The 16717-nt window shown below is 38.6% G+C and overlaps 1 protein-coding gene across 3 annotated transcripts; it reads left to right on the forward strand.

The window, feature by feature from the left end:
• The first annotated feature begins 1483 nt into the window (after positions 1-1483).
• Positions 1484-15194, forward strand: nxf1a (nuclear RNA export factor 1a). Of its 3 annotated transcripts, XM_042418662.1 has the most exons (22): positions 1484-2021; positions 4089-4148; positions 4658-4868; positions 6049-6208; positions 6296-6379; positions 6903-7007; positions 7268-7348; positions 7697-7766; positions 8062-8150; positions 8340-8447; positions 8569-8678; positions 11209-11245; positions 11738-11806; positions 12030-12085; positions 12315-12422; positions 13249-13307; positions 13424-13539; positions 13632-13674; positions 13770-13848; positions 14641-14823; positions 14929-14989; positions 15112-15194. In XM_042418662.1, exons 1-22 carry the CDS (start codon positions 1952-1954, stop codon positions 15148-15150), a joined length of 1998 nt encoding a protein of 665 aa, XP_042274596.1. In that variant the 5' UTR covers positions 1484-1951; the 3' UTR covers positions 15151-15194. The 3 variants fall into 3 exon arrangements, with proteins under 3 accessions (XP_042274596.1, XP_042274597.1, XP_042274598.1); XM_042418663.1 differs by lacking the exon at positions 4089-4148; XM_042418664.1 differs by lacking the exons at positions 1484-2021; positions 4089-4148 and adding an exon at positions 3355-4024.
• Positions 15195-16717: the final 1523 nt, after the last annotated feature.

Genomic DNA, 16717 nt, shown 5'->3' on the forward strand with positions numbered 1-16717 from the left:
CCAATACAGAACCTCCAGCTCACCCCATTATAATGGCAACTCATAGGGCACTGTATAACATCTTGTGGGGGTACTGTATAGGGCACTGTCACATTTTCTTCCACTGAAATGGCACCCAAGAAGGCACGTCATTTCAGACACATATAGAGGCCCTCTATAGGGCACTTCATCCTGATTTACCATAACTAAGACAGTCATTACAGAACTTTGGTATGCTTTCTCCTGTGTGCGGGCACCTTACAGGGCATTTTATCATGTTTGCTCTACTCTAGGGGCAACTTAGAGGGCACTTTCCTGTTTTTTTGTTGTTCTTTTTTTGGTCCTTGGGGGCACCGGGGGGGGGGGGGGGGGGGGGCAACCCCCTCCCTGGCGTCCGCCAGTGGTTTCAATTAGATAGACTCTTAATATTTAAGAGAATTTTTCTCCTTTTTGTAATATCCATTGAAAACCGGAGGTGTACAGTCGTCCTCACTGACAACACTGATGAGTTTTTGTGTGTGTGTGCGTGTGTTTGTCTGCAAAAACTCAAAAGTGTCACTTGTGTTTTCTCTCAAGCTCATTTGATTCACATAAAAACGCACAAACAGTTGATAAAGCTGAACACCTTTCCTGTTATTAGTCAGTTTATCTTAAAAAGACTAAACATGTTAATAAATGAATCTTTAAAATACACATATAGATGTTGATAAAACAGATGTTGTCATGTTGTATTATTAACAAGGATTTGAAATTTTAAGTGTTGTAATGTTATCCTTTCCTGGTCTTACAGGCTGCACTATACATATACATAATTTTAATTTTTAAAAAATTACTATTACTACTACAAATGGTGATTAGTTGATTCATTAATTAGTTGACTGAAAATTGAAAATTAATTGGCAACTATTTTGATAATCAATTAATCATTTTGGTTATTATAATGACAAAAAATAGCTAGTTCTAGCTTCTTAAATGTGAAGATTTTCTGATACACACACGCACACATACATATGCTCATATATACATATACATACGTATTTATGTGTATGTATAATTAAGTCGAGTTAAGTCAGGTCAAATTTATTTACCGTACATAACACATTTCATACGACAGGCGTAAACTCAATGTGCTTAAAAACAAGTAAAGATCATACATGACAAAAATATATAACATTGCATTAATATTACATATATAAAACAAATAAGATAAAACATAAAATAAGGAGATGACAACATAACAAATAAGACAACATAGACAGATAGACAAGTAATTCACATACCTCATTGTGTGTGTTTTTGAAAGCTACGTGTATTATTTGTCATATATGACAAGTAATTGTCATTTATGTGAGAGCTGCTGTAACACTGAAATTTATCCCTGAGAATAAATAAAGTTATTTATCTATCTATCTATAGTAGCATAAAATGGAAATGCTCAGGAAAAGTACCTAGAAATTGTACAGTAGACTACTTGAGTAAATGTACTGACTGTAGTCATAGCTAGTAGGTTGTGTTTTTTCAAACCGCAGCTTCTTCCGCCGCGTGTTCAGCCGTCAGTATTGTGACTTCAGTCCTCCAGCAGGGGACGTCCTGTTACTCGTCGTGCTGCAGAAAGCTGAGCGGGATAGCGGGACTGACACCAGCCGATAGCAGCGCCAAAAATCACCGTTTCCCGTCGTCACTTCACAAATATCACGGTAAAAAAAAAAAAAAAGATAAAAACTAATCAGTGTATATCGTCAGATTGTGTCGATGAGTCCAGCGTAACAGCTAGCTTAAGCTAACCGTAACGCACTGCTCACCTGACGGAGGTAAAGTTGAAATAAAAGCTACGGTTGAAGTTTTCAGTCTCGCTCGACAACAAGGCTAACTTATCATCACGTACGGTTAGTTTTTTGGGGATTTTTTTTTAGCGCGATAGTAAGACCCAATAGTTCCCTGAAGGCTGAGGACGGTTGAAGAGATTTTCTGGATGGATCATTTGCCTTTCTGCCGGAGAAGATACCCCAACCTGGCTGTGGTGACACGTGTGTTGAATCACAGTAAGTTTGGCTCATTAGCTTCACTTTGGACACGTGTGAGCAGAGTAGACATTATGGTCGAAACCCCTGTTAAAAAAACACATACTGACACTGATTTGGCCCCATAGATAGCAGTTAACATGTTAAATGTTTAAATATAATCAAAGGTGAATTAGCTGTGTTGTCACTGGAGACCATGTTTACCTGTTTGTATGTACACCAGAACTGAAACTCTTGTGTACTGTTTATATTATGACGCTTCACTGTATCCTCTCATAATTAGTCTTTACAGCAAATTTATGAACAACAAATCATTCATGAATACCTCATCAGTCACAGATCAATGAGATAATCCTTAATGAATTTTTCAGACAGCAGAGTTGATTTTTTAGTTTTTAGGCCTCTTGTTTATGAAGAAATAATATTTACAATCACATTATATAATGGTCATGTGTCACATAAAACAGGAGAGCATAACGATTTCAATTAATTATTGTTCAATGTGAAGAATCCATTATTTTTGGAATGGTGATTTTTGAATTTTTGAATAAAAATGGGTCACACACTACAAAAATGTGTATCAGCTGCACAAAAGTGTTTTTTTGTATATTCTGGGTCACATTCAGTCATCAAATTTCATCAAATCAGTCATCAAATTTCTGGTTAAAAGAAAAGTGTTTAGGGTGTTTTTACTGCTGTCAAATGTAAAAATGGGTCAAATTTGACCCTGAACAGTGTGACTCTCTAGAGTGTTTTAAGATGTATATAAAGTACTCTACTTGGAATATAATTTTTGATTGATATGTTTTTTTTCCAGAGTTTATGAATATGCAAATATATTTCATTTCAGAAGCATAACTGCTGGACACAAGATGTCTCCTACTTGACCGTGTTTGTGCATATGTGCCCACATTCATCTGCTGAGAGTGAAAAGTTTCTCTGCTAAATGAAAATCAGATTTGAAGGAGTGGGCCTTCAAAAATGATTTCTGACATCACAAATAGTTTTGAAGCCAATCCTGGTCTAATATTCAGTTTATACAAATGTGATGTGTAAACTTGATGCCTGCAGTGCCCATACACTGAGAATGGACTTTACAGTGAAGTAGGAGACATGTTGTGTCCAGCTGTTAAACCTTTGAGATGAAATATATTTATATATGTACAAACTCTGGAATTTTTAATGAGGGAGAAGGAGGAGATGTAATTTTAAGGATTAAGATAATTTAACTTTTTTTGTGGAAAACATTAGACAAATTATTATTCTAATTAGAGTATTTTATTAACATCTTAAAACATGTCTGGAAGGGATACTGAAGAAACTGAGTGTAATTTCCAAACTCAGTGATGAATATGCTGTGTGTGTGTAGTAGGTAAGGTAAATGCTACAATGCCACATTGGATGGGCCGAAGGGACGAACTCTCGCGAGTGCAGATAGTGTTAGTCTTTAGGTAAGAGTTAAGGTTATCGTACAAATCTCGCGAGACATCGTCCCATCCAATCTAGCACCAACCTACAGAAGACCTCCGAGTAGATTAGTTATATAACGTTAACGTAACCACAGATATCAAGTCGAAGATAACGGTAGCAGAGTCTTAGAGTCTACCTTTATTTTGTGTTGTGTTCACTTTTTTGTAATTTTCAGTGACAGCGGACTCAACTATACTTCAAAAAATCCTTGTTGTTTAAATTTATATTTAACCGCGCCGTTTAAGTTACCTCCCCCCGGAAGAGGAAAGTGTGTAGTGAAGTTGTAGTTCCGTTGTCTTCTCGTCAACACGCAGTGGGCAGGAGAAGCTAAGCTAAGGCTAACGTTAGCAGCTGGTCAAGGAGTGCTCCCTGTGTCGTCGCTCGCCTTTGTGTCCGAGGGCTTGGGATGTCGGCGCTTCTTCCGCAACCCAGCCTTTGTGTTTCTTGAGCGAGCGAAGAAGGGCCCTACAGATATTACTTTTGTCACACAGGGGTGTGTTTTTTAATCTAACACTATTGCAGAAATATGGCGGACGGCGGGCACTACTACAACGGTAAGAAACCATGTTCACCACTGCATTAATCTTACATCTTGCAACTTGTGCCGTCAATTTTCAGACCGTGGGGAGTTTTTGGTGAGGAGAGAGGTCAGGAGAACTGGTTTCATGGTTCCAGAAGGTAAAATTATGTCTACAGGGCGTCATGGAGATCTAATCATGTTGCTTTTATAGGTATAAGTATTTATCCATTAACCTTACGTTGTTATTGTTAGCATTTTTATTAGTATTTGAATAATGAAAAGTATGTTTTAGAGTTAAGACAAAACACATTGCTTCGTAGGTCAATAATACAAGCTCTTATTGTTCCCTGTCCAAGCATGGAGGCCTTTTAAAAGTTTGTGTCATGAATGATAAGATTCATATAATAGTTTTTTTTTTCCCCCCCAGACAGCAGTGTTTTAAGATGTATATCCCTCCCGTCCCCCCCAAATGTATACACTGCAAGCAATAAAAAATGTATAATTTTGGCTCCATTTTGCCATTATCTCATAGTACATTACCTGGTAAAGTTCATACTCTCTTTTGTCCACCTTTGTTTGGACTTAAAACTTCTTATTTGTATGCTTGTATGCATGTGATGTGGTATTTGAGTCAGTAAAATAACTTCAATTATGTTTCCTTTATCAGAGCATGATGATAGAACTGCACCACAGTTTCGCAACCGCAAAGGCAGAGGCTCCCACAAGGGTCGGTCGTATGACAGGTCCCGCAGGGACCGCCAACGAGGAAACCATGCGGGAGGCTTTGGAGGTCCTGGACCACGGTCTAGGCTTGATGATCCTGATGGAGATGTTACTATGAGCGACAACTCTCAGGACAGCAACTCCCAGAACAGATTGTGAGTGTGGCTAACAGGCCAGTGTTGGTTTATTTGTAATTTAACACAGTGTTGATAGTTTAACTCATCAGATATGTTTGTTTGAGTGGGATTCATTTACAAGCTCAAAAACAAGCACCAACAGGGCTCAAAGAAATATCAAATATTGTCACTTAAGTGCAAGTATAATAATTTTAAAGTAAAATTACAAAATTAACTTTTTAGTGTGCTTGTTTATCTGTATAAGATCTTATTTCTTTGATGTGGATCTATTTCAACCACTCACGGAACAAGATGAGAAAACGCCTTTTCTGAACTAGAAACAATGGCAGGAAGAGAAAGTGGAAGTTTGACCATGTTCACATTTAACACCCCATGCAGCATGCAGAAAATAAAAACCTGCATTAGTCATCTACCCACACAAAAAGTACCTGGAAAAACAAGTGAAAGTGAATTAAGCTTAAATAAGAAATTTTATTTGTCATTACCTATCACTTTAATCTAAACACTGTTATATTTTAATTTACTGCTGACTCATTTCACACATTTCAAACAATGTTTTAATTAATAGGACAGGAAGGGTGGAAGTTCCTAACGTTTATCAATACAATAATGTCACACTGTAACTTTTTTAGACCAACATGTAGCTGTAAAGCATCGTTTTGATGAAAAGTTTCTCTTATTGCTTGTATGTGGTGCTCTGCCAGCATGTACATGAGAACACAGACACACAAAAAGACCCACCGAGTGACATATTGGTGTTGGTAATGCACCATAAAAGGTAATAAGGCAGTCATTTAAGAGCAGGAAGAAAGCTTTTCTTTGATGGTTTATAAGGTGAGAAGTGCTTTCAAAATGTTAGTCACACCTTAACGATACGTGAGGAACATTGAATGTATGCAAAACTTGTTTTTATTTATTTAAAATGAAAATGCCGAGTACCCTTTTCTCTCTTTTCTACTGTACCTTAAAAAACTTCACGGAAGATGCTCGGGCAAAGAGTCACAGGGAATCAAACCATTAGTGTGTAGCAGATAAGGAATCCAAAAAAAAAAAAAGTTTACTTCTAGGACTTGCTGGTTGCTATGAACAGGAAGCTCTGAGCAAAAAGGTCAAAACACAGGAAAGGTTCCTGGAAATATTCTTGTGGTGGAAATAGGCAAAAGGAGGATTATTTGTAACCCTATCTTGTCTTTCTCAGCAACCCCTATGGAAGACCCTTTCGGAAAGGAGATGGACGGTTTGACAGAGACAGGCGACAAGGCAAAGGGGGAGGAGGCGGCAGAGGAGGCGGAGGGGGCTTCAGAGGAGGAGACCGAGGTGGTGGAGGGAAAAACCGATCAGGCTGGTACAAAGTGACGGTGTGTATTACATCAGTCGCTTCAGGACATCCTTACTTGTGCCTTCCAACTTGTTGATTAGGTTTTTCCTTCGTGTCCATTTAACAGATACCACACGGAAGGAAGTATGACAAGAAATGGTTATTGACAGCTCTTCAGAACATCTGTACAGTACAATACGCGCCTGTACAGGTAAGGTTCAGCACGGTCTCATCTATATAAATCATTGCTAATTATAAAATAGTCAGAAAAACCTTAAAGGGATAGTTCGCATTTTTTGAAGTGGGGTTGTATGAGGTACTTGAGAAGCAGGTAGAAGTACTGGCATGGAACAATGTGCTGCTGTGGACAGGGCCAGCAGCAAAATGCATTTAACCACCTAAAAAAAAAAAAGCCCAGCTAAAAAAAATCAGTTTTAGTGTACACTACATTTAGAATATTTTCACCTCTTTACCCTGCCGGCAGACAGTCCTTTCCTATGGCACTACAAAGTACACTTAAATTTATATTGACTTTTTTAGATGGGCCATTTTTTAGGTGGCTAAAATATGTTTTGTTACTGGCTCTGTCCTGTCCCTTTAACTGACTGGTTGTTGGTGTATTTCTGAGGGTTTCATTTAAAAAAAAAAATTAAAAAAAAGTGTGTAGACGATATTTATGTATACTGTAAATGACTGTTCATTATGTCTTTGTCTCTCCTTCAATCTATATCCAGTACCATGTTGACCATAACAGGGTCCATTTCTATGTGGATGATTCCACTGCTGCTACCGCTTTGCATAAATGTTCTCACAAGATCACCGACACAGATGGTTACAAGGTATGTTGCAGTAATCCTGCAAATCTCCCTCTTACTGGTGCAGAAAGTTGTAAAATCTGACACCCTGAATGCTCAGTCTTCTCACATGTATAATCAGAGCACTGTTACATGCTACACCCCGCTATGCTGTCAATAAGTTCTCATCCTATTTACTTTTAATTCAATTACTTGTCAACCAACCATTTTCTATATTGTGTTAATCATGAATTGCACGGATCAATGATTTACTAACCATTTATGTTACCTGATGTTTGTTGAAGGTGGAGGTTCACGTCAACCCCAGCGCTCCACCATCCTTCCTCCTCTTAGACCTGAAGCCTGAACATTTGGAGCACCTGAAGGTGAGCTAGAGGAAGTAGTAAACTATCTGAAGGGTCTGAATGGGGTGAATATGAACTATAAATTACATAAAAACACTGATTGATAAAGCAATGTGCAGTAAGATCTATAAGTTAATTTCATGCACTTCATTAACCAGAGTACGGTCGGCTTTGCCCTTAATTTGACAGAAGTGGAAATTAGTTTTGGAAATAAAGTAATATCATCTGAATAATAGAGTTTACGGCAATATTTTTTCAAGGAAACACTTTTGAGGTGTTTTTGTATTCATTTTAAAGACACAACTCTCATTCAAAGTTGATTCCTTTTTCCTTCTGTTCTTAAACCCCATCACAACCCATCTTTCACAGCAATGCATGGCAAAACGTTTTGATGGCTCCCAGCAAGCACTGGACTTGAACAACATCCGAACAGACCCAGGTAATTATACTCTCTCAACCCTTTCTAACATTAATCACATATAATACAAGATATTGAACACAAAAAGACGGCAGCTGTTTGACAATTCTTACCAGACTCATCTCAAGTAAATATCTGGTTGTTGTTGTTCAGACATTACGGCCAAACCATGAAATTATACAAGATTTTTTTTTTAATAATCATCTGTGCTAAACAGGGTGATGGTTTTTCCATTTTCTAATAAAATGGTCACTGCAATGTTGTCCAATTTTCAATATTTTAGTGGTTTGATTGCTAATTTTGTTTTATGTGACAGACCTGGTGTCCCAGAACATTGAAGTCATCCTGAATAGGAAGACAAATATGGAAGCTGTCATCAAGATCATTGAAGAAAACATTCCAGAGGTAACAGTTACACAATTAACCTTTTTTTAAAATTCTTGTTTTCCTGAAATAAATTGATAACATGGCATTCAGCGTGCCAGAAACTCTTTGCTGTTGACATTATGTAAACACACACCCTTCCTGCTAGCTGACAAAGTGGTGACTCAAACTGAATGTGCTTATGTTGGTCCTCTCTTCCCCTCTCACCAGCTGGCGGGCTTGAACCTCAGTAACAACCGTATTCATAAACTGGATGAACTTGCTGAATTAGTTACCAAGGTGCCTCATCTGAAGACCCTCAACCTTTCCCACAACGAGGTGAGAGTGGATGCTCAATTGAAAGAATTTTTCAGACCTTCTTTAAATATAAAATGTGTGTGTCTTTGATTTTGGAATCATCCCTTACACAAACGTGTTGTGTTTCTGTGTGGTTGTCCAGCTGAAGTCTGACCGGGAGCTGGACAAGGTGAAAGGCCTGAAGCTGGTGGAGCTGTGGCTGAACAGGAACCCTCTGTGTGACCTCTTCAAAGATCAGGCCTCATACATCAGGTCAGTCAGCGATTCTGGGGGTTGAGGGGAGACGTTTTTATGGAGGGGACACATTGGTGTGACTGTGTGTGTGCGCGCGTCAAGTGTGTCCAGGAGTATCGCCTGTATGACGAGAGTAGCAGTGTGCTACAAAAGAAGATGATCAAGCCAGCCTGTTTTGGGTTAAGATGTCTGTACAACAACTGAAACCATTTCCCTAGCGGTCAAGGATGAACTTCTGGATTGAGCAGAGCCGGCTGACATTAATTCCCTTTATGTGTGTGTGTTTGTGTGAGAGAAAAGGGGGAGAAAAGGACCGCGTTAATTCAACTCAATGTTTAGATCAACTGATTCTTCCTTTTGGTTTCATTTTACACAGGGCGTTTCTTCACACCTAATGATTAACATTTCCCTTTTACTCTGCAAACTAAAAAACATTTCTTACTTCCAAAAGTTGCTAAGAGGACATCTTACCATGATGCAGCTCCTTATTGTTTTCTTACCAACTTGCTTAAACTCCACAGTTTGAACAGCCATCTTCTCTCTGCCAGTTATTCAGCTTCTCTGGGGTGACGCCCTCTCAATCTGTGGTCTGCTTTGAGGTTCTCAGTGATGCTGTACCCAGCACTCCCCTGCTGACATCCAGGTTAATCATTTCATGAACTGCAGTAAAACACCATCACACTGCTGATAATATTTAACTCCATGGGTAGACAATTTTTCCTCAAGAGGACATTCAGCATGTCCTCTAAGACAAAACGATGTGAACTGCTGTCAAAAATATGTCAAGAACATCTCTTGAGCAGTACTGTACAACAGTGTAGGTTGTTTATTGGAGAGAGGGCAATCCAGTTGTCTTGACAGATGTTTGGATGAAATGAAAGAAAATCCACAGCCAGTGATTTTCCTCCTCCCCTCGTAGCACCGTTGCCCACTCTGCAGCCTGTATCAGGCGAGTATGGAAGGCTGGATAGCCCATGACGGGTAAGATCCCACCTCGAAACCTCGGGACAACCTAAGGCAGGCACAGTCACGATTACTCAGCCTAAGTCCCTGTGAGCGCTGCCTCACTGAGAACGTGACGGGAAAAAATGGAGAAGGCGGGACTACACAGGAGAAGCGGTTGGGCTGAGGCGGAGGGGGATATGTGTCATTATCAATGACCAATGATGAGCCAAGAAAGGAAAAAGCAGTCTGTCTCTTCCACTCAGTCGGTCCTCCTCGGGCCTGAACAGGCCAATGCTGTTCAGTGGAAAGAGTTTGGCAAACACCCTTAACTAACTGCTGAGGGAAATATTTTCCTGAACTGGAAATTGAAGTCCAATTTTGCCTGAAATACGTCAAATGAGAAAAAAAAGTGAAAACACTTCCTCTTCCAACTTGCTGATGGCTGTGATCAGTACAAAAAAGCTCAAATAATAAGCACACAGGGCAGGAAAGGAAATCATCATCTTATCTTTCAAATGTTTCATAATCTTCCTCTGTAACCAGAGACTTCAGCTCAAATTAAACTAGTAAATAAAGAGTTTCAACCAAAGTGTACAAATACCTGTGACTGCTAGTGCAAGAAGTTTTGTCTCCTCAGAATTGGTGGTGGCAGTGTGATAATTAAACACATGCTGCTGTGCTTGTGCAGCAGGGTAAAGCTATAGGATGAGGGGCGAGAGCTGGGTCCAGCTCACTCTGAGGCCCGCTGTCCTTTCTGTTCAGCTCTATTCTCAGGTTGTCTTCCTTTTGCTGATAATCATGGACTCAGACACCAACAAACTTGCACACATGATTAATAGTGATTGGCACTTCCTCTGAATGTTAAACTACTTGTTCTAGTCACATGTCTGTGTGAATTTAATTAATTTTTTTTATACCCAGACCCTGTTTTGTTTTTTGGAGATGTAGACTCATCTGTTCTCCAACATCTTGGCCAGAGTTTGTGGGGAAGTTAACACGAGACTGGCGGTAACCACCTCTCTCCCAAAAATGCTTAACCTCTTTATTTTACTGATTCAGAGTGGATGTATCCTCTGGTTTCCAGTGCAGTCGTGTAGACCGTGGGGTTCTGCATGTTTGTGTGTGTGTGTGTGTGTGCTTCTAGAAAAGTATGTTTGTGTTGCTTCCCCATGTCAGATCTGTGTATATCTCCATATTGGGGGAGAGGGTGAGTATACCTGCTGGTAAGTACACTTTGGGATGGGAGAATTGTCACAGCATGAACCTAAAGGGAGGAAAAGAGTGTATGTATTAGTCCGTCTGTGGATTTTTCTTGTATACAAAGAATATTACATCCTGTGTGACACTGGTTGTAGCTCTACTGAAATTTTCACAAATTTATAAATGATTTTATTCTCCCAAATGTCCCCAACAGTGCAGCTTAAAATTACATCAGCTGAACAGTGACATAAAGTCGATCAGCAGGTGTGACTGAGAGTGGTATCTGCAGTAATGAGCATAATTTATGTGCTTGTGGGTCAGTTTGTGATGATAACGTTATCGCTCTTTTTTTGTTTTGTTTTGTTTTGTTTTTGTTTTGTTTTTTTTCTTGTTCCTGTACCAGTGCTGTGCGGCAGAGGTTTCCCCGGCTTCTCAAACTGGCAAGTCCACATATTTATCTCCACACTTCATCTTTTTTCCATCATCCTCCTCTCTGTTAGGCAGGCTGTTAACGCCGGTTTCAGTCAAACCACATCACTCACACATGCAGGTTATGATGTCTTTTTTTAGCACTGCATATCCTCATTGTTGTGCATTCTTTGATATTTCTGATAATGCAATACTCTATTGTCAACATTTTTAATTAGATGACTGTAAAACTTTCCAAAACCACTGCACACTACCATATTACGTGGAGATGCTGGATGCAAAACAAACATGATAAACATTTGCACACTCATCTCCATTTTATCTCCATATAAGTGTGCAGATGTTTTGATCTTCTTTTCATATAATTTAGATGATTGTAAAAAATATTTTTAGCTGTATTTTGGATGTTAAAATGTCCAAATGCATTGCATACAAAGTGGCAGAGAGGTCCACCAGTGGTATTTTTTCTCTCATGTGTTCCTCCTTTTGTGGCTTCTTTTTAGGATGGTTTTGACCTTCCCCCACCCATTGGATTCGATGTGGAAACACCCACCACTATCCCCCCCTGCAAGGTTACTGCTTTTATCTTGTGAACAAATTGTACATGATGTACTCAAACTGCCATATTGATTATGTCCTCTGGTGTACATGACATTCAGTTTAAATGCTCCAATGTGGTAATTTCATAATATTGAATAACTTCAGAAGTGCAAGTTCAAACTGCAACCATTGCAACTGCGAGTCTTATTGTCTCCTGTCTGTACCTGACTGATATTTTTTCATTTCACAATCCAGGGCAGCTGTTTCGGCTCTGATGAAATCAAGGCTCACATCCTTCGATTCCTTCAACAGTGAGTTTCTACTTTATTTATTTCTTGTCTTAACAGTGAGTAGATCAGTTCTTGTGTTCCAGGGTTAACTCACTGGTAATGTGACCCAGTTGGTGACTGCTTAACCAGTACTGATTTTCTATACAACTTTTGCATTTCAAAAAAAAAAAACTGGGCAAGAAAGAATCACAGGGACACAAAGGAATCAACAGAGGAAAACTAACTCATGTTGCATGTGACTGTGTTGCAGGTACTACAGTATATACGACTCGGGGGACAGACAGCCTCTCCTGGATGCTTACCATGATGGAGCCTCGTTATCCCTCACAACACCTTACTCCACCCAGAACCCCTCTAGGTAAGAACACACAGACACGCACATGTATACATACTAGGGATGTCACTGTTAATCACCAAGAACATTTTTGACCGGTTACATGTCGGTGTATAGGTTTATTTGCATACACACTCTGCTTTGCTGCTAGCTAGCAGACTGAAGTAAAAAATGAAGCGCTCCAAACAAAGCTTAGCTCAGCAGGCAACAAAGTCGAATGTAAATTGTGTGATGCTACTCTTCACTTTAGCTGTAGTACTAGCACTATGCTGCCTTACATTAAGAACAAGCACCCGGCTGCCATGTCTGAGCAGCTAAATATCATGTCGCTACTAGCCATAGGGAATAAGTGTGATGCACACTTGTCTGAGGCCATCACCCAGTTGGTGTGCTGAATGATTGAGACCGATATGGTGCCAATCAGTGTGGTAGAGAGCAAGGGATTGAAAGAGCTAGCTCCGTACCGTAAGACAGAGAACGTTATGCCATCGAGAGCTACTGTGAATATAAATGCATTGAAAAACACTTTGAGGAGAAGAAGGATGAGCTAAAATTCAAGCTAACCAGAGCAGATAAGCTAGCTCTGATCACCGACTGCTGGTCAACTCGCACAAACAAAAGCTACATCACAACTTTTCTTAAAAATTAACTGGTTAGTTACTGGTTAGTTACTGGTTAATGGGTGTCTGTCTGTCAAAAGCAAAATGAACCGAAACTGATATCATACATAACTTGTTATTCTTTTAAAATGTATTTTTTTCTATTAGCTCCATCGATCATTTGCTGCTTTTACACCTTCCTTTTTTAATATCAGCTGTGATCACATCTGTCACTCTTCTCTGTTGTTCAGGTCCAGTCTGGGAGAGTACCACAAAGACAGTCGAAACCTCAAGAGGCTCAAAGACTCCAGTGAGTTTACTTAATTAGCTGTTGATCTGTTGTGGGCTCCTAAAACAGAATCTTTATGTGATCAGATGTTTGCTGATGTTTTCCTCTCTCTTCCTCCTCTCACTTGCCTCCTTCAGCGGTGCGGTTCAGACTGCTGAAGCACACGCGGCTGAACGTGGTGGCTTTCCTCAACGAGCTGCCCAAAACTCAACATGACATCGCCTCCTTCACCGTTGACGTGAACACCTACACCGTGAGTTCATATCTGTTCTGTCGGCCAGCAGTTCTCTTTCGCCTTTAATCGCTCCTCTGTATTCATTGTGCGAAAATGTTTTCTATTTGCAGAACACACTATTATCATTCACAGTGAGCGGAGTCTTCAAAGAAGGTCAGTTAGTTTTATAAACGTGATTCAAATGTGATTTTCATCCACTGCCAGAGTATCGTTGTTGACTTTGTTGCTAATCTGTGTCTGTTTTTCAGTTGCTGTTGATGGTAAATCCCGAGACTCCACCATGGCCTTCTCTCGAGTTTTCATCACAGTCCCTGCAGGGAATTCTGGGTAAGTCTAGTGAGATCCCAGCGCTTATTGTCTTCCTGTTGTCCCTCATACTCTCCCTGTGGAAATGTTTCCCAATACTTGGTAACAACTGTTGTAGCTCATCAGGGAGATGAAGTGGACATCACATCATTGTCTCTTTCTTTTGCATTCAGTTATATTATGTCCACACTCTAAAATGACTATTAATGAGATTTACAATTTTTGATATTTTGACCTTTTTTATTGAACAGTTTACAATGTGCACATTGACAGAAAATAGGCAGAAAGAGGGGTGTAACTTACAATAAAGGTCCATTCCCAGAACTGAATGGTGAACACCTGATGCCCCAGATTCCTTCATTAACAACTACTAGCTATGATTCATTGTGATGATTTTCCATAATGTTTTCAAATTTGAAATTGTGTTTCCTTATGGCTATTACTTTCTCAAGCATGCAGGCACTCAGATGTAGTTTCCTAAACAGAAAACCTGCCAATAAGAATAAAAATGATTAAAGTGAAGACTTTTAAAAATTCTATTAATTTGACTTGCATACAGGAAAAACAAACTCAGTTGCAAGTTTATTACATACATATTGGTAAAACTAAAGCAATTAAATATAAGCAAGTTTAAACAAAAACTGAATACAGTAACGTTCATGAAGGTCAGATTTATTGCAGACATGTTGTTTTAGTTCTAGGTGAACCTGAAAGTTGGGAAATTGTGCCAACAAGCCAGAGGGAAGAAGAGGCACAGCTCTCTCTGAAATGTCTGAAATGTCACAGCCTGTTCACTCTATTTCTCTGACACAGATTGTGCATCGTCAATGACCAGCTTTTCATCCGGATGGCCACAACAGAGGAGATCCGCAGAGCCTTCGTGGCTCCCGCCCCGACTCCATCTTCCAGCCCCGTCCCCACCCTCACCGCACCGCAGCAGGAAATGCTCACAGCCTTCTCAGTGAAGTCGGGCATGAACCTGGAGTGGTCCCAGAAGTACGTGTTTTAATGTTTTGTGTTTTCATGTGAGTGTATTTTGGCACTGTTGCATGACTTCATTTGAAATGTCTCAACACTTCTTCTCAACATTCTTCGTTCCAGGTGTCTGCAAGACAATGAGTGGGATTTCAACAGGGCGGCTGCAATCTTCACTCAGTTAAAGGTGACATGAGTTATTTTAATGATGCATATCTGTTAATATTATTATTATTATTATTATTATTATTATTATTATTATTATTATAGGAAGGCACTAAAATGCTTTTTCCTCTCCTCTCGTTTTAGGCGGATGGAAAGATCCCCGATGTTGCATTCATAAAATGAAAAGCGTAATTCTGTGAAATAAAATCTGAAGTATTTTTTATTTATCCTTTTATTCTTTTGCCTTTTGTTTTATTCATAATAATGTAGATCAAGTTAACATTTGTGTTAACCTAGGTTTGACCTAAAGACTGATGTTATGATGCAGTTTTGGTTGTTATTGTAACTTTAGTCATTTTGTATATACATCACTACATGTTTTCATAGGAATAAATACACATTGCCAGTGGTTAACTTGTATTAATCTTGGTTTGTTGTGAACATTTAACAATAAAAATATTTTGTTCACTTAAGCCACAAAGAATATGAGTGTAAACGTTCATTCTAGACCTTGGAAATGGGAGTTTCACAAAAACATCATCACTGAGGGTCCACTTTCTTGATTTTTATGGAGTTCTCAACTGCATCCATCGAGGAAAAGGCCAGAAAGTTGATGTTGGGTTGGAGCTTTTTTTCATAGCATTGTAGTTATGATGAGTATGACAATATAGTTATTACAAAACACTTTCCTGTCAGAAAAACTTAAATGAAAGGGGAATATGTGATGGCCACATAGAAAAAAATAAATACAATTTAAAATAAAGATGTTATATAGCTGACAGTTAATGTTTTCACAGCTTGCTTGTCATGTGATGAGATGGTTTTAACGTAGGAGTTGGGGCTGCTATTAACAGTTATGTTCATTGTTGATTATTTTTTCAATTAATTACTTGTTTGGTCCATAAAATGTCCACAACGCAAAGATATTCAGTTTACTGTCACAGAGGACTAAAGAAGCCAGAAAATATTCTCATTTGTGAAGCTGAAATTGGAGAATTTGGACTCAAAATGATTATCAAAATTATCAAAATATCTGGTGATTGATTTAATAGCAAGCAACTAATTGATTAATCAACTAATTGTTGCAGCTCTAGTAGGAGTCTGTATTATTACAAAAGGATTAAAGCATGGTTTTAGCTATTTAACTGTCTAGAAAGTATTTGTCCTGAAGGATAATTAGGTAGTCCAGACTCTCAGAAACAAAGTATGGATTATAATTTTTTTTTTATGATTAGGTGAATTTTGATCATTCTTATTTTTATTTAGCAAATAATGGAACAACATCAGCAAGGTAACATTGACTTTTTTTTTTTTTTTTTAGACTTTTTTGTAATCAGTTAAGGCAGGAACTGTATGAAAAAGATAGATATGATAAAAAATAGAGTTGTCAAAACCTCAAATGTGCTCCATGTTGTCTTCCAGAAGTGAGGCAGTTTTTGTGCTTTTAAGATTACAGAGATTGAATGCATAACATTTTTCCACTTCAGTTGGAAAAAAAGTCTTAAATTGGGAACATTGTTGTTCTGGATTTATTTATATGATATTTCCATAGCAGACAAATACTCTTTATAGTCATCAACTACTCTGTTATTAGTATGAGCATATAAAAAACAAAACTATGTGGTAAGAAAAATAAATTGATTTGCTAAAGCAACTAAATATTAACAAATAAATGTATGACCAAAACTTTTGAGTAGCTGCACTATATTTAAGTATATTTACAGAACAGTTTATGAGCCTACAATATAGC

Source organism: Thunnus maccoyii, chromosome 8, assembly GCF_910596095.1.
Source record: "Thunnus maccoyii chromosome 8, fThuMac1.1, whole genome shotgun sequence".
Lineage (NCBI taxonomy): Eukaryota > Metazoa > Chordata > Actinopteri > Scombriformes > Scombridae > Thunnus > Thunnus maccoyii.